At 35.7% G+C, this 24532-nt stretch overlaps 1 protein-coding gene across 1 annotated transcript in view; it reads right to left on the bottom strand.

Moving 5' to 3' along the window:
- Positions 1–23928, bottom strand: part of CHM (CHM Rab escort protein) — a 316852-nt gene extending 292924 nt beyond the window's left edge. The window contains exon 1 of the mRNA XM_082447407.1: positions 17220–23928. Coding sequence (XP_082303533.1) covers positions 17220–17268 — 49 coding nt within the window. The 5' untranslated portion in view covers positions 17269–23928. The remainder of the gene's footprint in view (positions 1–17219) is intronic.
- Positions 23929–24532: the final 604 nt, after the last annotated feature.

Here is a 24532-nt window from a genome sequence, read left to right on the forward strand (position 1 = left end):
ACGTCCTTCTCAGTTGAGGTTCTGTTATAAAGTTGGCAACTAGAAAAAATATATTAGAAGCTTATAGAATGTTATATGATCATATAACAAACACATAGTCCCAGTTCTATGATTTTCCAAAACCTGTCTAGATAAAATAAAGATGTTTCACTATCAAATGAAGCTAAGCTAAAATCAAGCCCAAAAAGGTATGAAATTAGTGTTTTTAAGAATCTTATCTAAAATACTTTATAGGAACGAAACCATTATTTATTCATTTTTCAAAATCCCCTTTTAATCCAAATCCTTAATGTTGAACCTCATCACTTACAACTACAATATTTAGGTTAGCACTCTATGATCTATTCTTAAAATTGTATTAGTATCTGGAATTGATTTTTCCTAACACTATACTTACATAAGATAAACATTAAATAAAGTACTTACACCACTCCCAGCATATCAAACAATAAATAATAGATTCCCCTGACAGGACTTTGATGACCTGGCAAAGCCTGAGTGCTTTCAGCACAAATCATATGAAACCATAAATCACTCTTTATTTTATAGAACATTTCAAAATGGATTCCTGCTTTCTACCTTGAAAGTCATTTCATGTGTTATTTATAACTAGTGAAGACCAGAATGGAAAGAAAATTACATAGAACTAGAAAATTTACTGCGACTTTTTATAAAGAATAACTTCTTTTTTTTTTAGGAATAAAGTAGAATTACTGGCAAGGAAAAACTTGTGAGTATAAGAAGCTTTTAGAGAGCCACATCCTTTACTACTTAAACAACCCTATGTACAGACTTTCTGTACCATCGTAAACAAAGCATAAACAACATTAGGTACAGAACTGACTAGACTGAGCAATGCAAAGGTAAAACGACCCACTTAACTCATGTCATGGCCGCTCAAAAAAAGTGACATCACAAAATTAGACAGAAATTAAATTTCAACCCAGGTTTAAGTAGTTTTGTTCATTCCTATTAAATTATAAGTTAAAAAGTTTATATCTTATATTTACTTTTTAGTGGTTACCTTAAAAAGAAAAAAAACTGCCAGTGAAGTAGCTTAGGGAAATTTCAAGAAGTATAGATAAAAATACTGTTTTTAAATTGACAATTATTGTAATTCACTTTGACCCACACGAAATATCAAACATACTAATAAATGTAGTAATTTAATATCTATGGGCTTCTTCCTCATGGGAGAAAATACTGTTAATATCTATGTAATTTTTAGAACTTTTGATAAATATACTATCCATTAAAATATTAACTCACAAAATTCATGTTAATTTTTAAAAATTCAATATACTGTGAACTTTTAGGAATGTCTAATAAGAACACTGTCTCAATACTAGGAAAATTGGATTCTTGTTTTCAGGTTTATACTAAATAGCTGAAAAGTCACTTAACCTCTCTGGAATTCAGCTTCCTTATAAATATGCTTACAGATAAAATGAAGAGCTTGAAATAAGTGACCCATAAGGTTTGCTGCAAGTTCTCAAAGGTGAACGTTAGTGATAGATCAACAACTTGGACTCTGTTCTTGTGCAAATGACTTGAACTTAAAAATAAAAACAGGATAAGATGGCATTAGCAGCAAAGTTGCTGAATCTCCCCCTGAGACCCCCATAAAAACAGACAGTGCAACCAGGATACCGAAACCAAACTCCCAGGGACAATATCTACAACAAAGCTAGATGACAAAATATCGTGATGAACTCCAAAATACAAGTGGGTCATTACAAACCTTCAATAGCTATAAGACCAATGTGATATCAGAGACTGTGCAAGAGGAAATGAAGGGAAGACAAAGAAATTTGTGACAGCGCTGAGAGCAAGAGAACCCCAAAATTGCTATCAGGCACTCACCAGAAGCTTGCAAGTTCATTGTGAAAATAGCAGCAGAAAGTGGGAGGGGACTTCACAGGCTCCAACCTGTGGATGAGTGCAAAGGAACCCCTGGGAGTGCTAGAGTGGTGAGGAAGTGGGAATGGAGTTGGGCCCTATGAACTTAGGAAAATGAAAAACTGTCCTTCTAGATAAATCCCTGCACAGAGGAGTAACTCTTGGGAATATAATCCAAATTCAGCAGAACAGGGAAAATAGGTGCAAAGGGTAGAGAAGGTCCATACAAAACTGGGGGAGGGTGACACAGCTATCAGATCTCAGATCTCAGGCTATTTTTTGGATTATTTAGTGAAAATACAGGAGAGCTCTAGAGCAGTTAAGTTAGAAAAGCTATCCTGATACACACTCCCTATTAAAAACACAAGGAAAACTTTTTTCACTTAAAAATGAGCAAAACAAAAGGATTTTTGTTGAATCCCATTCAATATACAGTAATATATATATATACATAGAGAGAATAGAAGTGAAATAACAGCCTAACAGACAATGAAAGCATCCCAGAAAGACATGCTTGCAAATTAGATGAAAACTATAACCTAACTATGGTACTATAAGCTAAAAGAAATTAAGGAAATAATAGACGGTCTGAAAGAACAACATAAATCAGAATGAGAAAAACTTAAAAAGTGTGGTGATTAGATAATAGGAATATTTGAAAAAAGAATGAAATGACTCAAGAAGAAATGAAAGAAAAATCATTTCAGAAATAAAAACTAAGCTAAAAGGAGTACTAGAGCAAAGAAATATAATGGATAAATGCCTTAGGAAGAACTGAAAATGCAAACAAGGGCATAAAGCTACTGTAGTTATGTTTAAAAAGGAGAGCCCTTGTCCTTCACATATATATTGAAATATTTATAGATGGAATGTTATAATATATGGGACTTGCATTAAAATAATCCAGGATTGGATCGTGAAATGAGAAGGTCGAGGGTACAGAAGAAAAGAGGTCATAAATTGATAACTGTTGAAACTGGGAGACTGGTACATGGGGAGTTATTTTATTCTATTTTTTATGTTTGAAACTGGCCATAATAAAAAGCTTAAAAAATAAAATTTAATACCAAATTTACAGAGCTAATGAAAGGCTGGGTCTACCAAATAAAATAATCCCTTGGAAAGCAGAGATTTAGTATTTTGTTTTTTATCTAAACCGAGAAAACTATATCAACTCAAATCTCTTAATGAAAGTTTTATTAAGTAATGTAAATATTTGCCAAAGACCTATTCCATGCCAGGAAATAAAATAAGCAGATTCCACTACAATTAATTTTTACTTAATTTTCTTAATACTAATATTTCTGTTGTTTCAATTTAAGTGACCAAAATGATCTTTTCACAGCAAAGGATATCCCAGTTGAGCTCTCTTCAAACTTAATAACAAATAACATTTAACTTGTGATGAGGAAAATAAGGTTTCTTTAACAATATTTAACTTGTAATGAGGAAAATAAAGTTTCTTTGTTCAGAACATATTTTACTTATGTGCCACAGAAGAAAAATGACCTTTACTGTATTATTTATAAAGCTATGAGACTAAAATAGATGATGAGAGAGACTGTGCTCATTCCAAGAATGTTACAAAATCACACAACAAATAACCTTCCTTCCTTATATGAAATCCTATGATGAAATCCATTTTTTAAAAAGTAGAGAAAAAAACCCTTATGAGCCTTATAAACTAAATTTGAAAGGGCCTATGAATTTGTTATTATATAACATTCCTTAAGGTAAAACACTTCAAATTAAGTTTTAAATGTAGTCTCATTATGTATCTAAGAGAAAACTGGCTACAGTATCATTGAGAAAACATTGAGGATAATTATTTTATCCTGCTTATTAAAAAGCTGAACAGTGATTACACTGAGTTTATTAAAATAAAACAAAGGATAAAATTTTATCTAATGAAAATTATAATTTTATTGCATTAAGAATTTCTTAAATGCCGTAACAAGAGGGATAAACCAAAAATCAATGTAAAAGGTTTATGAATCACTTGTCAGTGATTTTACACTTTAAAATGCATATTAAAAATACTTAAAGAGCAGCAGGACAGTTACTTTTCTTTTTCATTTCCTCTCTTACACTGTAAATATGATACAATGCTAAAGAAAATATTTTAATCACCCATAACCAGACCCCTAACAAATTTTTTTTTTCGTTTTTCCTTTACTTTCTATTCTTTGTCCACAGGTACACATAAGGCAGTAGAGGATGGGGAAACTGAAAACAGGGGTTAAGTACTTTACCCAAAGTCATATACCCAGTAAATGGCAAAGTTAATACTGGAACCTATCTAGTCTGGCTTCAGGACATCTAAATCTCTTTGTCCATCCCCATCAAGCAACCTTAGAATTAATTCAGTTTCCCAAACGACTTCAATCTTGGAAATGCGTACTCTAATTGGTAGATACCAGTAATACTAGAAAGGTATGTTCTCTTTTGTAAATTAAGAAATTGGCATTCAGTGGCAGCTATTAAATGTAGAAGGAATCAAAGACCTAGAAAAAAACATCATTTTGCAAGTCCTAATGAAAATACTTATTCATATAAGGACTACCTATTGATGTGAAAACAATGCTGTGAATAGTTGTATCAAACTGAATGGTTTGCATAGTGCCAAAAGCAATATACAGATTATTTTCAATACACATGGGAAAAATAAATCCATACAATGGAGGCATCATATTGTCATCATCCTAATCCTGGGTCAACCTTAGCAACACTCATAGCGGATCAACCAGATATTTTGTCTTCTGGTATGATCCAACATGACATCCATATCACCAAAGATGTTCTAGCCAAAAACGTTAACCTTGAATCCACCAAGCCTTTAGATATAACTTTCAGTTTACAGGAAAAAGACAGTCTAGAGGAACAAGGTAAATGATACTACAATGAAGAAAGCAGCCAAATCTAAAAGGTAAGGATCACTGGCCTAGTCTCTCTGTGACATCTCAGTCGTCACTTCAAAAAACAAAAAAAAACAAGCTAGAATAAAACAGACTTACAGGATATAACAACCAGAAGCAATGCATAATAATGAACTGGACACAAGTTTGTACATATCAGCTGTAAAGGGTATTTTGGGGTGGGAGAATGTAGAAAGTTAAACATGGTCTGTGTGCTACATGGGATAAAACAGTACTGGAATGGAAAGAAAGGTGAGAATTATTGACTGAAAAAGTTGCAGAACGACGTGTACCTAACGATCTTATTTTGTCGTGAATGTATGTTTATGACATTATACATTACCTGAGGGAGGCAGGGGCCTTGAAAAGCTGAAAACCAAAGGGCAAATAAATACAATTATTTTGGTGAATATGCATAACCTACTGAAGTTGAAGATTTGCAAGCCTATAATACTATATAATAGCAGTGTGTGAGTGTGTGTGTGTGTGTGTGTGTGTGTGTGTGTGTGTGTATGTGGGAGTATGCGGGGGAATTACAGCTATATGTATCTGTACAGATGAATCTCACAAGCATAACACTGACCAAGGAAAGCAAGTCACAGAAAGAATACACAGAGTAGAATTCCAAAAGTTAGACAAGGGTCAAAAACAGGAAAAACTAACAACATATGGTTTGGTGATATACACGTGATAAAAAACACTTTAAAAAAACAAGAGGACAATTAAAGCAGTTTACCATAATGGTTACAGCTGTGGGAAAGGAATGGGAGATGGATGGTGGTGCACCCAGGGAGCTCCTAAGGTACTGGTAATATTCTGGTAGCGTTCTTTTTCTTTAGGTGGGTCATACATACATGCCACTCACTTTGTTACTGTTCACTGAAAGAAAGAAATAAAAAATATGTATACATACACACACATATATTTCATTTGTATGTATGATATTTTGTAATAAAAAATATCCTAGGCCACACTGTAAAACTGCCTACTCCATCAGTCCACCAGACTCCTTTGAGACATCGGGGCTCTTTGATATACAACATTATTTCCAAACTTTACTATGATAAGCAGCTTTAAAATAGATGTTGTCACCCTTGTAGCTTTTTACCTCTATTGAATGATTTTTCTCACAATAAATTCTCAGATCTGGAGTTACTGAGTCTAAGGGAATGAACATATTGACAATTCTTAGTACGAACTGTTACTTTGCCAAAGTGTTGTCCCAATTTATAATACCATCAGCATTTCAACTGAATACAACTTCATCAACAATTAGTTATTACTCCTTTAATTTAATGTTTTTAATTATCAGGTTATTTTGCATTTGACTATTAATCAGAAAAAATATTTTCCCTGCAGTTTGTTGACTATTTGTAGCCTCTCGTGTCTGTTTACACTCTCTGCCCATTTACCTGTAGAGATCTTGACATTTTTCATATAAATTTGAAGATATTATTTGTATGTAATTAGTCCTTTGTTATGAGTTGCAAATACTCCTAATCTGTTTTCCTTTTTCTTTTAGTTTGCTATTTTTCAGAGTAGATGCTATATTTTTTTATATATTCAAATATTGCCTTGTATTTCTTGAGATTTCAAAGAGGGAAAGTTATCATTTCTCTACAGATCAGATGACCCAGTCTATTCCCACTTTATAGTTCTGACTACACTCAAAGAGACACCCAGATTACTGGCAGAAAGTCCAAAAACTGATCATATAATAAAAAAAAAAGGAAGTATTTCAATTCAGTGGAGAAAGAATACATCGATGGTGTTAGAATAACCAGCTAATGATTTAGAAGGTAAAAACCCTCATATTCTACAACAGAGTAAATTTCAGGTGAATTAAAATTTAAATGTAAAAAATAAAATATTAAAAAAGAAACTAAGAGTCAATATTTACTTAATCTTGGAGGGGAAGGCTTTCTATGCATATCTCCAAAGGCAGTAACCATAAAAGGAAAAAACATTTGATAGATTTCACTACATGAAAATTATAACGTTTCATACATGAGAAACCACCATAAAAAAGAAGGCAAATTTACAAAATACATGACAAAGATTTAAAGTCTTTAGTATATAAAGAATTATTACATGTTGAAAAGAAAAATATGGCACAATAGAAACATGGGTAAGGGCAATTTACAAAAGAAACATAATTGACCAATATACCTATTAAATAGTCAACTTCACTTATGATCTGAATATGTAAATGCAAACAAGGAAATATTTTTTTGGCTATGATGTTGACAGTAATTAAGAATAAGACATTCATAGACAATGTTGAAAGACTATGGGAAAATAAGCATTCTCATACTCCACTGGTGAGATTAGACTGGCAAACTTTCCTTAAGGCAATTCATCAATACAAATCAAAAGCTTTATGTAACCACCCTCTAAAATTCAATTTAACAGTTACAGTTCTAGGTATTTATCCTAAGGAAATAATTAAATACGTACAAAAGATTTAGGCACAACCGTGTTCATCACAGCCTTAGTTTATGAAAGTGAAAAACTGAAAACCTTAGATGTCCAACAAAAGTTGCTAATTTAAATAAATGACAGGACATCTATAGAAAATAATATTTACTAAGCATCTACTTAATATGACATTTAATAAACTTTTGGAACTGACATAATCATAAAGATGAAGAACAGATTAGGGGTTGCCAGGATTTAGGGATGTAGGTAGGAGGGAGGTGTCCATGGCTATAAAAAGGTATCATGAGAGAGTATGATGAAACTGTTTTATATCTGGATGTGACACCAATCTTCACGTGATAAAACTGTACACAACTAAACACACACAAGTACATGTAAAACTGGTGACATCTGAATAAGGCCACTGGGTAAGGTCAATTACCTGGTTATACTACATGTAGTTATGCAAGATCTTACTTACCACTAGGGGAAGCTGGGTGAACATATACAGGATCTTCCTATATTATTTCTTACAACTGCATGTGAGTCGAATTATCTCCAAATGAAAAGTTTTTAAAAAAGACACTGAGGAAGAAGATTTGATTAACATGGAATGATGTTCATAACATACTGTGAAGCGAAAAACAGAATAGCATACACACATCTATACACACGGGTCTGGAAGTATATTCGTAAAAGTGTTAGTTATTAATATTATTTGTTAATAACATGGCCCTTGGAGGGAAAAGATACCACATCTACTCTGTCAATTAAGATGCATCCATTGCAAGTGCTGACAATTGTTGACAATTATAGGAACCAAAAGAAGAGTCAATTAAAAAAAGAAAAGCTTCATAAACAGAACAATGAGTCTCATACTTGATCTTGAAAATTCAATTTACAAGTGCATAAAACTAAAAAAAATTTGTTTAAAAAGACAAAACGGCAAACCCTCGCACATGCACAAATAGCCTATAGCTCATTTTTAACAATGGTTTTATTTCTGTGGGAAATTACGTATCTTGTAATCAATGAATAATTCCTAGGGAAACAGATTATCACTTGAAATATGACTATATTTTCTGATCCCATTGCTAGCCATTACTTTAGTGGCTGATTCTGTTTTTTCAGTTTTAAGGGATAAACACAACCAAGTCATTCAGTTCACCTTCATCAAAAGGTTTGTGAGTTGACGACAGATGTCATGATGCTGTCAATAATGAGTTAACACCACAAGGCTTTGCTGGCATCAGGATTTTAATGTCAACAATGATAACTCCCCAAAATGAAGCAACTGTCAACTGCTAAGCTAGAACACAATAATCTAATCTTGAGAGTATAAGGTATTTTTTCACATGGAAGAATCCAACCAGCTCAATCTAATACCTAGCCAGAGCAACTCCAGTCATAATAGTTTGACCTCGGTCAAACTTAACTAAGCCTTAGGTTCCACATTTGTAAAATGGAGATAACACAAGCATCTAACACAGACAAGGTTACTGTGAGAATCAGATGAGATAATGCATTTTAAGGGCTTAGCATTGGATTCAGCATAATAAATGCCAGAAATAATTTCATATATTTGTTTAACAGTGTGTTGTACATACTAAATTTAATTCTATGCCCTCTATTTGGCCTAGATAGCTCATGCCAAAGTAACATAGAAAACTAAGGATTAGAACACAACTCAGCATCTTCCTAATATGCCTGATATCTGTATGTAAAACCTTCTTTCTCTGTACTTTAGCTTGTGCAAACTTTTCCATAATTATTTTAAATGCATATACAGAAAAGCAGTTTAACAAATGTGCAAATTCACACAGATACATGATCCAAAACAGTTCAAAGCAATACAAAATGACTAAAACTGCCATTAACCAAAAGCCATTGTAACTCAACATCAACACCAGGCTGGACAAAAAAGATACGTATGAACACTACTCAGGAGAAAAAGTAGATGTTGGTACTTTTGTAAATGTGATATAAACCAAATCAGTCAAGCGGTATGACATTACCCACTTAAACTCTTGGTAAAATCTAATATGAGATCAAACACTCATGTGAAGCACCACCCTGGTGAAAAGCTGCCCCTGGTCTCTTCACCTATTTTCAAACTATTTTTTAAATAGTCTCATTATGATAACATGATAGCTCTCATAATCATACTTGGAGAAATCAGTATCTGTGATAAATTACCATCTCTTTTTACACTGCCCTTTAATAAGATTACTAGAAAAGCAAAAAAGAATAAATCTTTCAAAGTATCCCTATTTTGTTGGTAACAACTAAATATCCCCAAAATGTTTCCAATCTCTCTAGCATATATACATAATATATACATGTGTATATATTGACATATATGTGTGTATATATATGTAGTCTTGTAATATACATATTAATATAAACTGGGAACTGATGACTTTTAGACTATTTTACTTTTTAAACCATTTACATACATAGCAGGCACAGCCTAACTTTTCAGTGGAAAGACTGTACTGAAACTGAATAGCAGATGATTTAGCATGAGTAACAGGTCAATTACATGGAATTATAATTGTTTCTGTGCATTGGGATTTTATGTGAAACATGAGAATGTGATGGTGAGCAGCCGTGTTTGATTTTAATTGCTGTAGCTTGAGTTCTCCAAAACATCATGAGGATACTGGAGAAAATGAGAAAATGACGTGAGGCATGGGAGATGAAAATGATGCTGCGGAGAGAACTCTGGTAACAGATGCGGCTCTCTCTGAGGGATTGGCTCAAACTTATGATTTACAGTGAAGCGTAAGCCTCTCCAGAGTCTTCTCCAGAGTTATATAACTCCCCTTACTTTTCTAGGTATTGAGAGCAGAAAAGGCATACTTTTCCATCAATAAATGCCTGAAGAATTGCAAAGCATTTTTCAGAACAGCAAAACCTGTAAGCTCTCTTTAGCTCCTTCAGCATTCTTACACTGACAAGGAAGAGTTTCACACTATGCCTCAAACAAGATAAATCTATTCAAAACCTTCACATTATGCCTCAAACAAGACAAATCTGTTCAAAACAAATGACAAATAATGCAAGCTGGTGAACAAAACAGAGTAAAAGAAAAAAAAAAAAGGAAAGAAAACCGTCAGTTAAGAAGTCTGATAGAAATAGTGGTAACAGACACACAAAGGTCTTTCCCACCAAACGGCCAATGGGAAGAGGAGGAAGATGACTCAGACACCTGAATCTTTCCACTGCTCTCCATGAAAACTATGAGCCTTTCCTTGGAAGCATTCACCGTAACAGTAGTGGTGATAAAAGCACCTCAGTATGGCATTATGGCTATAAAAATCAACTACGTTTTCTGAGCACTTACTAAGCATTTTACAGAATTATTCCATTGAATCCTCAACATAGCTCTGTGAGATTTATTCTCTTTTAGAGATGAGAAAATTGAAACTTAGACATTAAGGAACATATGTGAGGTGGCACAAGAGGCACAGATGATTCAAACACAGTCTGTCCCATTTCAGAGCCACCTTGTCAATCACTACACTGCTCTCAAATGAGATACATACATGTCAAGGTAAATAAAACATATGGATGGTACAGCATTTGTAGAACCAAATGACTTTTGAAATATTACTTTCATTCCTACTCACTATGTTATTCAGTTAATCAATATTCTCTAAACTTTAAAACTTTTTGCCCCTAGCCACCCCCAAAATATATATGAATATATGTATGTGTGTGTGCTTCACACAGTGATACACATATGAAATATATGTTTCATGAAACTATACTCATCCTGGGACTTCCCTGGTGGTCCAGTGGTAAAGAATCCACCTTCCAATGCAGGGGATGTGGGTTCAATCCCTGGTCGGGGAACTAAGTGGGCAACTAAGCCCGCACAGTGCAACTACTGAGCCCACGCACCTCAACTAGAGAGAGAAAACCTGCACACCACAACTAGAGAGAAGCCCACGCACCACAACAAAGAGCACGCATGCCACAACGAAGATCCTACGTGCCACAACTAAGACCCAACACAGCCAAAAATAAAAATAAATAAAATATTTTAAAAAATGTTGCATCCAAAAAAAAAAAAAAAACTAGGTTGATTAACCAAGATGGCGGAGTAGAAGGACGTGCTTTCACTCCCTCTTGCGAGAGCACCAGAATCACAATTGGCTGCTGGACAATCATCGACAGGAAGACACTGGACTTCACCAAGGAGGATACCCCACGTCCAAGAACAGAGGAGAAGCCACAGTGAGACGGTAGGAGGGGCGCAATCAGAGTAAAATCAAATCCCATAACTGTTGGGTGGGTGACTCACAGACTGGCGAACACTTATACCAGAGAAGTCCACCCACTGGAGTGAAGGTTCTGAGCCCCACGTCAGGCTTCCCAACCTGGGGTTCCGGCAACGGGAGGAGGAATTCATAGAGAATCAGACTTTGAAGCCTAGTGGGAATTGATTGCAGGACTTCAACAGGACTAGGGGAAACAGAGACCCCACTCTTGGAGGGTGCACACGGAATAGTGTGCGCATCAGGACCCGGGGGAAGGAGCAGTGACCCTGGGGGAGACTGACCCAGACCTACCTGCTGGTGTTGGAGGGTCTCCTGCAGAGGCGGGGGCTGGCTCTATTTCACTGTGGGGACAAGGACACTGGCAGCGGAGGTTCTGGGAAGTACTCCTTGGCGTGAGCCCTCCCAGAGTCTGCCATTAGCCCCACCAAAGAGCCCAGGTAGGCTCCAGTGTTGGGTTGCCTCAGGCAAAACAACCAACAGGGAGGGAACCCAGCCCCACCCATCAACAGTCAAGTGGATTAAAGTTTTGCGGAGCTCTGACCACCACAGCAACAGTCAGCTCTACCCACCACCAGAGCCTTCCATCAAGCCTCTTAGATAGCCTCAACCACCAGAGGGCAGATAGCAGAAGCAAGAAAAACTACAATCCTGCAGCCTGTGGAACAAAAACCACATTTACAGAAAGATAGACAAGATGAAAAGGCAGAGGGCTATATACCAGATGAAGGAACAAGAAAAAAACCCAGAAAAACAACTAAATGAAGTGGAGATAGGCAAACTTCCAGAAAAAGAATTCAGAATAATGAGAGTGAAGATGATCCAGGACCTCGGAAAAAGAATGGAGGCAAAGATCGAGAAGATGCAAGAAATGTTTAACAAAGACCTAGAAGAATTAAAGAACAAACAAACAGAGATGACCAATACAATAACTGAAATGAAAACTACACTAGAAGGAATCAATAGCAGAATAACTGAGGCAGAAGAATGGATAAGTGACTGAAGTCTAAAAACAATTGTCAAACCTGCAGATGTTTTATCTGCACAACAATAACATTCTGACTCTTTGAACATCACTGAGTAACTAACCAATTTAAAAGAAAAAAAAATAATTTTATCCAGCTCTGGCCAGCAGAACAAAAATAAACAAATGACCTGTAACCTTAAAAAAAAAAAAAAAAACTACACTCATCCTTACTACATGTAATATATTCTAATACATATTCTATTCTACTTCTGTTTTTTTTAATGCTGGAATTGATTTCATGACCCACAAATAGGTGGCATCTTGCAATTTAAAAAAAACAACTCTGCTCTAGACCACAGGTTCACGGATTTTAGGAAATACAGGCAGAGAAAGTATGGACATCCTCTGATATTAGAACCACACACAGGCATCCTGGGAGAGGATTAAATAAGATACATACATGAGAAATCACTTGGCAGAGAGTCTGGCATAAACAGGTATTTAGTAAAAATCAGTTTCCATGATACCTCCTACAACATTACTATCCCCCAACGTTTAGAGAAGCGAAGTTACTCCGCCACCATCATAAGCATTAGAGTCAATGAGCTGCTGGCCAAAGTTAACCACCTTAAAGTTTCAATGCTCAGCTAACATCAAGAAATGGAGCTGTGTTACCTACATGACCTTTCCTGATGAAAGCGGCTTATCATTTCCAAGAAAATGTTTTTTTATGAACCACTTTGATAGAAAAATTTCTGAAGTATATCAAACACTGACTTGACTTCTTAAGAGGACTATACAGAATTGTCTTTTCTCAAGGACCCAGGATCATAATTATGCGCACACAATGGTAAATTTTAGAGCTGGTAGATGCCTACCTTAGAGGTCACCTAATTCAAGTCTCTCACTTTACAGATGAACAAATTGATGTCCCAAGATGTTATGCAATTTTCCCAAAGTTACCCAGTAGGAAGGTTAAGTGACTCCCATTATGCCACATCGATTTTGGGCTATGCTGAGCTTGACCTAGCAAGGTAGTCAGGATTTAGAAGCAAATACCCCTTGTAATTGCCCCCATGTTTGTTATTTTTGTTATCTCACTTCTTTCCCCATAATCTAATAAAACTCCACAGCCCATTTAGGGGAAGAATTCCAAAATATAATATGTGTGGTGTACTTTAGTAAGGAAAGGGATGCAGAATGAATCTCTATGTGGCCTTCAGAAAGCAAGAAGGATGCAATGAAAAGGCCACATTGGCTTAGAACAGCTCTGAGCATGTGACAGTCAGGAACCCCAAACAGCTCCTCAGAATAGGCAACACAGTAAATGTCACAAGGGCAGGGACTAGGTTCTCAGTAAATGTGGGTTGAATATTCTAAAAAATGTGTAGTCTGTCACTACACTAAATGGTGCCAGGTCATTGTGCTGTCTGACGCAGGTTTGCATTTTAGGTGTTTGTCTCTCCCCTTTCCCATAAGGATATGAACTGTCACTTACGTCTAATGACACCCCCCCAAACACGGCTTTTGCAGAAGTTGATAACGTTTCCTATATCTTCTAATAAGATGCTTCTAATACACTCTGAGCATGCTAGAATTTTCTAAAATAAGAATGAATATGCTCTAAGTAAGAGAATGAGGGATTCCTCTACGTAAGAAGCATGCCGATATTATCCCATAACTCTTGTAACTTCCATCTTGTCTGCCCTTCTGTTGAGTGGATGGCTCTGTTGCGGGTTACAGATTACACAGGTTGCCAGATAAGTCACCTGCAGTGAGGTATTATGCTACTGGGACTATTTTTAACCTGCAACCGATGATACTTCTCTATAACCCACAAAATTATCACTCAAATGTCTTTTTAAATGGCAAAATGTCTTAAAAATGTCAACCGTGCACCCAAACTGAAGGCCATTTTCTAGACACTTATTACTATATCCATTTTTTAAAATAATTGTCATGATTTTTCATTAAATTTTTTTTTTAATTTTATATTGAACTCACTATATCCATTTTTGTCCTCTCCCTTGAGACTCCATTTGGCGCTCCTTCCTTATTCCATTTTCTTCTATATTTTCCATGGTTCAAGTACTTTATCTTATTCTTCTGCCTTTGGGTGTTCGAGTGATATTTCCTGTATTTTGTAATCAGGAGGAAATGGGCTTAACTAAGAAAATACATACAAAACTTTATTTTCCCATAATCTCTTCAAAACATGATCTTAAGGAAAACGTTGTGTTATGAAGAATGAAAAGAAATACAAATTAATCAAGGTCAAAGGGGTTTACAATATTATCCACAGATTATTTTACTTGATAAAGCAATTGTCTCTTGATGACATTTTAACTATAACTAAATCTGCTAAAAGAAAAACTGCATCTCATAGCCTATTTCTTCATGTTTCTGATACGTGCATGATTAATTCTGCTTTTGTTATTAAAACTGAATCTTTGAAACACTAATTTTTCCATGATTTACTCAAGCTAGTACATCTAGTAAGGCAAACACATCTTAAAGACCACTTTCAGCAAAGTATTTCAGAAGAGGAATATTCCAAACACATTAAAAATCATTCTTACTCAGTAATGATTGGAATTATTGGATTCATTTATTTGGGAAATGGCTTTTATCCAATTTTTCCACTTTGACTTACCTAAAGACAAAGCTTCATATCATAAATTTAAACAATGTGCTTGAAAAGTAAAAATGTGTTCACTAAGTGATATGAAAAACTTCTAACTCAAATAAGTTCTTCCCATACTTTGAGAAATAACATTACTCTCACGGAAATAAGTCTAAAATGAATCTTTTTCCAAATACACCAGATACCCCTGATGCAATTTTCTGGATCACTCACAGAATCTTCCTACCTCTATCATAACGGACTCTAACAGGATGGATGTAATCCATATTATGAACTGAACTAGAAGGCAAAATACGTCTTATATAAGAATTAACAGCACTTAATGATAAGAATTAGCACCCTTATCAATTAAAATTTGAATCAAGATAAGAAAAAGTATCTTAATGATTCAAAGTAATTTTTAAAACACCCTAAGTGCCAAGGTAACAACAACAAAAAAAGGCAGTAACATAGGACCCAAGTATGGTATAACAACTATTCTAAAGTGGATATTGTTCTAAGTTTTAGGATAGACTGGAGAGAATAGAGTCTGTTGACTCCTTCCAGCTCTCATCCAACATCTGTTCATAGCAGCTACAGCAAGGTTATCTGTAGCCATGCAGTTTTCAGGTTGAGAATAAACATGTCCTTGCTGTTTTGAAAACAATTACCCAGGTACAACCAGAATAAGATAATTTTTGGTTAGACAACACTGGAAAGGTTATCTAGTTTACCCTCCCTATGTTCAAAAACAAGGAAACTGAGGCTCAGAGAGATTAAGTTCCTAGCCCTAGCAACTCACACAGCTAGTTAATGGCCAAGCAAGGTCTAGAGCCAAGTTTTCCCAATTATTTCTATTAATATGGGTTAACTCTGAGGGTCAGAACCACTGATTCTCCTTCTGGTATGGAACTGACCTTTGGAAATTTACCGGCTGTGTGATCTTGAGCAAATTGCAAACTTTCTAAGCCCTTTTGCCTCCTCTGTATAGTGTAAAGAATACGTACTCTAACAAGGTTGTTGTGAGGATTATATACGGCTTGTAAAGTGCTTAGCACGTCGATTAGCAAATAATAAGCATTCGAAAATAAGTAGTTATTATTTTTACTCCCGACCTGGAAACATGGCTGCTCCTACTGTTTAAGAAGACAATGAACTGAATTCATCAACACAATGGACAGGGTCTCAACCACCGGGGTTCCCCAGCCTACCACGTTCTGTAGACAGGAGAAAACCCCACCCAACAAACTATTTCACCCCATCTAAAATCCACCCTTTACACTGTTAAGAAAAACAAAATACCAACTGCTGCCAAATGTTTTCTGCCACGTGTTGTACGTGTAATTTGTCAACTAGAAATTGCAGGGGGAGTTCTGGCACCACCCAAAACATGAAGAATAAATGACGGGAAAACAAGGGGAAGATAAGATCACACACCTGAACTGGACTCACAGACGCTTGTTCTCAGCTTATTTAGCTGTGGGTAGATAGGTGGGTGGTAGAAAGCAAAATGATTTCTTTCAGCACCATAAAGCAGGAATAATGGTCACCTCAACAAATTACAACCCCCTAGGCTTCTCAACAAAACATAAAAGAATCCATTTCATCGCCTTAGTAAATTAAAACGTACATTGGCAACAACTGAGCAACAAAATGTATCCGAGCTGCACTGCACCCTAGGGTTATATAAATATATGAAAAATTCCTATGAAATGGCGAGACAAAATGATGGGGAATATCACCTTGAAATTAACAAGGAGGAAATCATGTCATGCCAAAGGTGTCTCCATTGACAAAATCCCCACCCTCCGTTCTCATGACACTGCAAACCCACCTCCCTCTAAGGAAATTAAGGAATCACCCGCAGCAACCAACCTCAGCAATCGACATCGACCAGATCGACCCCTACTCAAATGGCGCTAAGCACCGCGGGTCCAAGCCCCTCCCTGCAGCTGCCAAGTCCCGCGCTGGCTCCAGACTACTTCGCTTCCTTTCCGTCCTCCCTCTCACGCTCGATCCCCAACATTTCTCGCCGACCCTCGCCACTGACAGAGAAGGTAGGAACGGGAAAGACTTCCTACACTTTGTCCAGTGAGTACCAGAGCCACACATACCCGTCCCTATTACGACCACATCAAACTCCGAAGGTAGATTATCCGCCATCTTGACAGGAAACGTGTCATGTGACTATTGCTTCTGGAAATGAGATCAATTTAGGCATTGCCGTGGTAGAAGGCGGAAGGGAAAACACTGCATTCTGGGTATTGTAGTTCCTGGGTGGCGGCTCCAGATAGGCGGCTACAGCATTGTATTTGAAATGTTTCACGCGAATGTTAAAAGCTCGATTCATTTTCCAGGCTGAGTGCAGTAGCGCATTTAGCCTGGAGTTTTGGGGTAAAAAAGAGTTGTAGATTTTTACTCTGATGGCTAGGATGAATGTGGGAAGACCTGGGAACCCCTTGACAATGATGAAGCAAGAATTGTTAGGAGACAAGGAGGGCGGAGTGAAATTGAAAGGGGATTGCTTTGTGAAGAAAGGAAATTTTCATTCCAGTCTGGAAACTGTTTCCCCCAGCATGTCAGTACTTTCGTTTTGGCCTGCGAGGCATAATTTTTCACACCAATACCTTCACACTCTATCCCTTATCTTTTTTTGTCTCTGTCTCCCCAATGAAAACCCACGAAAAATCTCGCCCTAGCTTCGCCAGAATGGAACCGTCACTGCATCTGTATTTGTTCTAGTTAGTCCGATCAGCCACCTTGGCCATATACATATGCAAAATTAGTCTTGCTTTACAGGAGGGAAAAAAGTTATGAAAACATAGTAGTTGCTTGATAGGCGTTTATTGATTCTGAATCTGGTTTTGTATATGTATACAAGGAGTTCATACAAGATTTTCCCAATAAGGTACCGCAGAAATGATCAAGGTAAAGTGTCCTTTATATTCAAGTGATTGTACTTGATGAAGAGGATTTAGATTGCCTGTGCCAAGCAGCTAATGTAGCTCTGATAAGTATTTTCAAGGTCGGCCTCCTCCCACCCGTACCCCCAGCCCCGTTATTTAAAATGCTTTGGTGTCTGACAATTCCAAAGCAAAAAAGAGGTAGAGAATGCATGGGAGTGAGGGAGGGTAATTTTTTGATCCCAGAAATTCATTGTGTAGTTATTTTACCAGAGTTTCAAGATAATTCAGAGAGTGCAGTGGTGGACCTTCCCTTACACCACCTGACTGACCTCTGAGCTGTTTGTGGTTCCCCAGTCACACTGTTGTTCCTTCATCATGGAATGATCTTCCCGTTCTCTGACTAACAATTATACCCAAGGCTCAGAGTCATTTCCACCACCTCCTCCTTACATTTCCTCCCTATACTGGGTTATATTACCCTACATTGTGCTACCTCTCTTTCATAACCTCCCATATTGCACTGAAAATTATTTGCATTTATGTTGGTTCCTATACTGGACATATATCCCCCAAAATACATACCCAGATATACAATACCCTAAATTATAAGCCCCTATATGATAGGGATTGTGCCTTACTTATCTTTTTACCCCCTGCATCTAACATAAGCCCAGTGTATAGTAGGAATTCAGTAAGTGTTTGCTGAACTAAGCTTGGCTCTGATTCCCCTAATACATGGTAAGTACTATAGATTCAGAAATTTCCTAACAAATATAATCACACTGTGAAGATACAACTCACTAACTCATTTAATTTTCCTTAAATACTCATTGAGTACCTACTATGTGCAAGGCACTGATTTAGATGCTGGGACTACAGCAATGAAAAAACAGACAAAAATGCCTGTCTTCATGAAGTTTACATCTAGTGAAGTAAAACAAAATAAACAAGTAATTACGCTGTAGTGCTAATTTTCCACTATGTTTTTCCCCAAATTTAAAATCCTTTTCTTCCCCCTGAGGATAGAGAGCACAACCCTCAGAAAGATAAAAGTGCCAGCCTATACTTAGCTGCCCTTTCTTTAAAGTTATCACACCTTCTCTGGGCATAGAAAAGATTATTATATTCGAAAAATATAAAGCATCTGCATGGAGAAAACGCTCAAAATACCTTTTCCTCCCAATGTATTTTTGTTAACTTTTTGCAAGGCAAAAATGAATGTGGGAATTGACAACATCAATAAAATAGCATAAAGCAAAGCAGCTTAATTGTTGTCTATTCTATTATACTAAGGACATCTATTTTTGAGAACTGAAATATTTTATTTGGATAAATCACAATACAATGAGATGAATACCTACAAATTGACTACCCTGTTAAATCACTGTGACATTGATTTTTTACTTAATGTTTTCCTGAATTGAAAATCACAATTCCCTGAACATTTACCTTGTATTCAGAAGTTTATTCAAGTGTGGGATCTGATGTATCATATTTTTACAAACCAGTAATTTAATGATCTCCTCCTATGCCTTTCCTTTGAGCTCCAAATCCATATATCCAACCCCTTACTCAATATCTTTTCTGAACATGTCCAATACTGAATTCCTGAATATTTCATCCCCACTCCCAAACCTCTTCGTCCAGTGTTTCCCAGCTTAGAAATGGTACCACCTTCCAATCAGTTACTCAAGTCAAAAACTTAAGGATCATCCTTGATATATTACTCTCTTTCACCCTTAAACCAATCCATCAGCAACTCTTGCCAGATTTATCTCAAAGATATATTGTAAATATATCCACCTCTAAATCTGTTCTGCCCCCATAATCTCTTCCTAGACTGCAATAGATCCCAGCTGGCCACCTCATTCATGCTTGCTTCTCCCCAGTCCACTCCCCATACTGCCGGTAAACTTTTAAAAATTCAAATCTGATCATGTTCTCCTTTACCTAAAACGTTCATGATTTCCTATTGCTCTTAAAATCTACTCCAAGATTTTCAACGTGTTGTAAAAGACCCTGCTGAACTCAACAGTCTCATCTCGTACCTCTCACTTTTCTCTAAGCTCCAGCCATATTGGCTCTCCTTCCTCTCCTCTGATATCCCATACTCCTTCCTACTTCAGGGCCCTCCCACATGCTCTTCCATGTGCCTGAGGTGAACTTTGATCCTTCTTCCCCCTTTCTTCTAGCTTAATCCTCATTTTGCTGTTCATTCAAAACAACACATAATCTGGCAAGTGCCTCAGTCTATCTTAGGATCTCATCCTATACTCCTCCTCTGTTGAACTTTTCATGACGGGAAATATCAAGTTCTTCATGCAATTACGTGTTTCATATCTGCCATCCTCTTAGAAGGTAAGTTCCACAAAGTCAAGGACTGTTCCTATATTGTTCATTATTATATTCCCAGTACATCATTCAGTGCGTGGCAAAAAATAGACACTCAAAAATATTCCTCTTATGAGTATATATCCAAAGCAAATAAAAACACTATCTTGAAGAGGTATCCATATTCATTGCAGCATTATTCACAGTAGCCAAGATATGGAAACAACTTAAGTGTTCATCAACGGATGAATGAAGAAAATGTGGCATATATATGTATACTAGATATAAATATTATTTAGCCTTAAAACAGAAGGAAATCACATGGATGAACCTGGAGAACATTATGCTAAGTGAAATAAGCCAGACACAGAAAGACAAATGTCGCATGATCTCACTTATAAGTGGAATCGTAAAAAAAAATTTTAAGTCAAACTCATAGTAGCAAAGAGTAGAATGGTGGTTACCAGAGGCTGGGGTTAGGAAAAAAGGGGAGCTATTGATCAAAGGGTACAAAATTTTAGTTTTAAGATGAATAAGTTCTGGAAACTTAATGTACAGCATGGTGGCTATAGTCAATAATAATGCATTGTATACATGAATTTAGCTATGATTGTAGATACCAAGTGTTCTCACCACACACACACACACAAAAGGTAACTATGGGAGGTAATGAATATGTTAATTAGTTTTATTATGGTAAGCATTTCACACTGTATACATATATCAAAACATCACGTTCTATACTAGTATACCTTAAATATATGGAATTTTTATTTGTCAAAAACAAATAAATTTTAATCTACTTAGTGAATGGATGAATAATATGGTGTAGGAATTCTTCAGGAAACAACACAAGAGTACAATTTTAAATGGGAATAAAATGAGTTGCTTGCCCAGTAAAATATTTCATCAGCAGGTTTTGTGTTTATAATTGAACAGGTAATACGCACGTGGTTAATAAAAAATTAAATCAGCACAGAATGTCATACAAAGACATATTAATAAGTCTCCATACCCTCATGGCCCCCCTGTTGTCTTCCCCAGAAATAAACACTATTATCAGTTTCTAGTGAATCCTGCTAAAGATTCTGTGTGTGTGTGTGTGTGTCTGTGTGTGTGTGTGTGTCTGTGTGTATATGAGGGGAGCGGTAATCCCTTTATTTCTTTTTTTGACACAGACAGTAACAAGCTGTAATCATTATTCCTTACTTTGCATCTTTATTTTTTCATTTAATACATATTTGGGAGATCCTGTATTCTCAGTACATATAGGGGTGCCTCATTTTTAATGGCTTCCTGTAATTCCATTATATGGATATGCCATGATTTATTTAATATTCCTTTATTGATGGATATTTAGTTTTTTTCTAGTCGTTTGCTACTATAAGTGGTGCTGCAATGAACAGCCTTTTCTTAGAGAGGCAATATAGGATAATGGTTATGAGTTCAGGTTTGAGTCCCTATTCCATCCAACTGAACAGTTTCAGGTAAATTATTTACTCTCTGAATCTCAGTTTCCTCATCTGTAAAATGGTGACAATAATATTACTAACCCTCCAAGGTGGTTATGAGGGGTAAATAAATAAAGTGCTTAAAACTACATTTGACTGGTAGTAAGCACTCAATAAATGTTGTTCTTAATAGTAGTAACCTCATCAGTAGTAGTAGTCATTGTGAGCATGAGGGAGATAACAACTTTCACCAATCCGATTGGCAAAAATGAAAATATTTGATAATATGGTATTGGTAAATGCATGGGGAAGTGGGCACACTGATACATTGCTAATAGAAGTCGAAATTGATATAATTTTTTGGATGGTGATTTGGCAATATCTGTCAAAATGTTAAATGTATATACTGGTGATTTAGCATTTTCTCATTTGGATTTTATCTTACTTGTGAACTTTTAAATTCTTATTTGTGATACTATAACACCATATTGATCATTTAAATATTTTTCTGATCCTTCAGTTTCAAATTCGTGTGATCAAAAAATAACTTTTTAAACAAATAACATTATAGTAACTTCTCTAAGTGACCATATTTATTTAGTGTAGAAAGGGAGGTATTATTCATGATTCCTATCTTTTGCTCACATCTGTTTAGTTTCTTCTCTGTAATTTTCTTGTGGTCTTAAAAAAAGCTTATTTTTATTCTTTTAGCTGTCATTTATATTTTTTGTGAAATGGTGATTATGAAACAAAATAGAAAAATAAATAACAGAAGTAGTTAATATATCTGAAAAAAATAACTTTTTATGTTAATAATTATTTTGACATGCAGTACCATAGCATAGATAATCTGTTCTCAAAAAATATATAAAATGTGTTCCCTCCAAGATGGCTTGGGAACTGAACATATATACATATTTAAGAAAGGCTTATATAAATTCAAGAATCATAAGTTCTTGGTTAGGGAACTTTGTTCACTGAACTATCCCAAACATCTAGAAGAATGCTTGTAATTGAATAGGAGCTCAATAAATATTTCTTGAATGCTGAAGGTGTGGAGAGCTATAATACTGCCCTATGAAACCCCTTTCACTACCATGGTTAACCTCTTTCCCAAAGTGTGTTCTGGGGGGAGAAAGTAATTCTTCAGGATATTAATAGGGGTTTCATGATCAAATACATTTAGGGAACAATTAAATTTAAATGATTTCTTTACTGGAGAACTCTTCAAATCTTTTATAATAAATATACATGTGAATTATGAGGATTTCACAATAACTTTTAAGCCACAGAACACACTTTAGAAAACACTAGGCTGGAATTGGTCTGATCCAGAATGGCATTTCTTATGTTTTCATAGATGATGTTATTGCCCCGTCATCAGTAGGACATGCAAAAGAATTTCTAGGAGTAGTAATGAGCCAGACGAACCAGAACTATTATATACTCTTCCCAGATTTCAGTGTTATTAGTACAGTTTATGATCCAGCAGTCACATAATTTTATAAATACACACACACACACACACACAAATTGGATCCACTACAGTAGAATCTCATTCTTACCATATTGTAGAAAACCAAACTAACCAGACACTGATCTTCTACTATATAAACTAAAGCAAGAGTGTCATACAAACCATCAATACTCTGAGTTCTTTAAGAGAACTTCTTAGAAAATAGCTATGTCTGTATGAATGTATAGCCCTTAACACCCCCCCGAAAAAAACAAGCAATAACAGTTCAGGAAGTAGATTATTAACATCTTACTACAAGTTCCAGACTTACAAAGGAAAGTTTTTAAAAACGAAGACCTAGTGTTAGACCTTGCCTTGAATTAAAAATTTTCTGTCTAAGCCTGTTGTTGTAGTGGTAACAAAAATTCACAAGCACAAGTGCTCTGGACAATAAAACATAGCTAAAAGTGGAGAAAGTCCAGTCTACTGGAGAAAACAACCTGAAATTATGCAAAGTAGAACTTTTGTGAGCACACAAACTATCTCAGTTTTATGGTATACACAGATGAAGTCAACTTAGACTTTTCCATTTCAAATAAGTACAAATATTATTACATCCATTTTCTGCTGTGTAAAATTCAGGGTCTTTGAGTTCATGTTCATTTCCATCTTTAAAAAATATTCAGTGTAATCACAGGAATCATTCCCACTATATCAGAAATATGTTTTAAGTGCTAGTTTTAGTAACAAGATGATTATTTGTAGTAACTATTGTATTTGTCAGTTTCTTCGAAACAGAAATTTTCAGAACACGTTTGCATTTTTTCATAGTCCTTACAAAACAAAACAAAACAAAACAATAAACTTAATTTTGTGGGAATTTCATGAACATTTACAAAAAGTCTTGCTGTTCTTCTTTTAGCTGTTTAATTGTAATGTCATAGTAACAGAAAGCAGCATACCCAATTCTGCAAGGATGAATAAGCACATTCAATAAGGAAGATTTAACAGAGTAAATCAAACACTGGATTAAACATTTTATGCATAACAGACCACAAAATGGGCATTCATTTTACCAATGGATCCTTGGCATTAGAAGCAAATAGAAGTGCATACCAACATAATTAAACTGAATATTCAGTGGCCTGATTGCAAAGTTTCCCTATATTTTATCGAAGTAATATCCAGTTAATTAGAATTGTCTAAACATACTCAAGCACGCACAATGAAAAGATTAAGTATAAACACTATTCATTTGCATTTCATCATTCAATAAAATAATT

This window comes from Balaenoptera physalus (genome assembly GCF_965194825.1).
Source record: "Balaenoptera physalus genome assembly, chromosome: X".
Classification (NCBI taxonomy): Eukaryota; Metazoa; Chordata; class Mammalia; order Artiodactyla; family Balaenopteridae; genus Balaenoptera; species Balaenoptera physalus.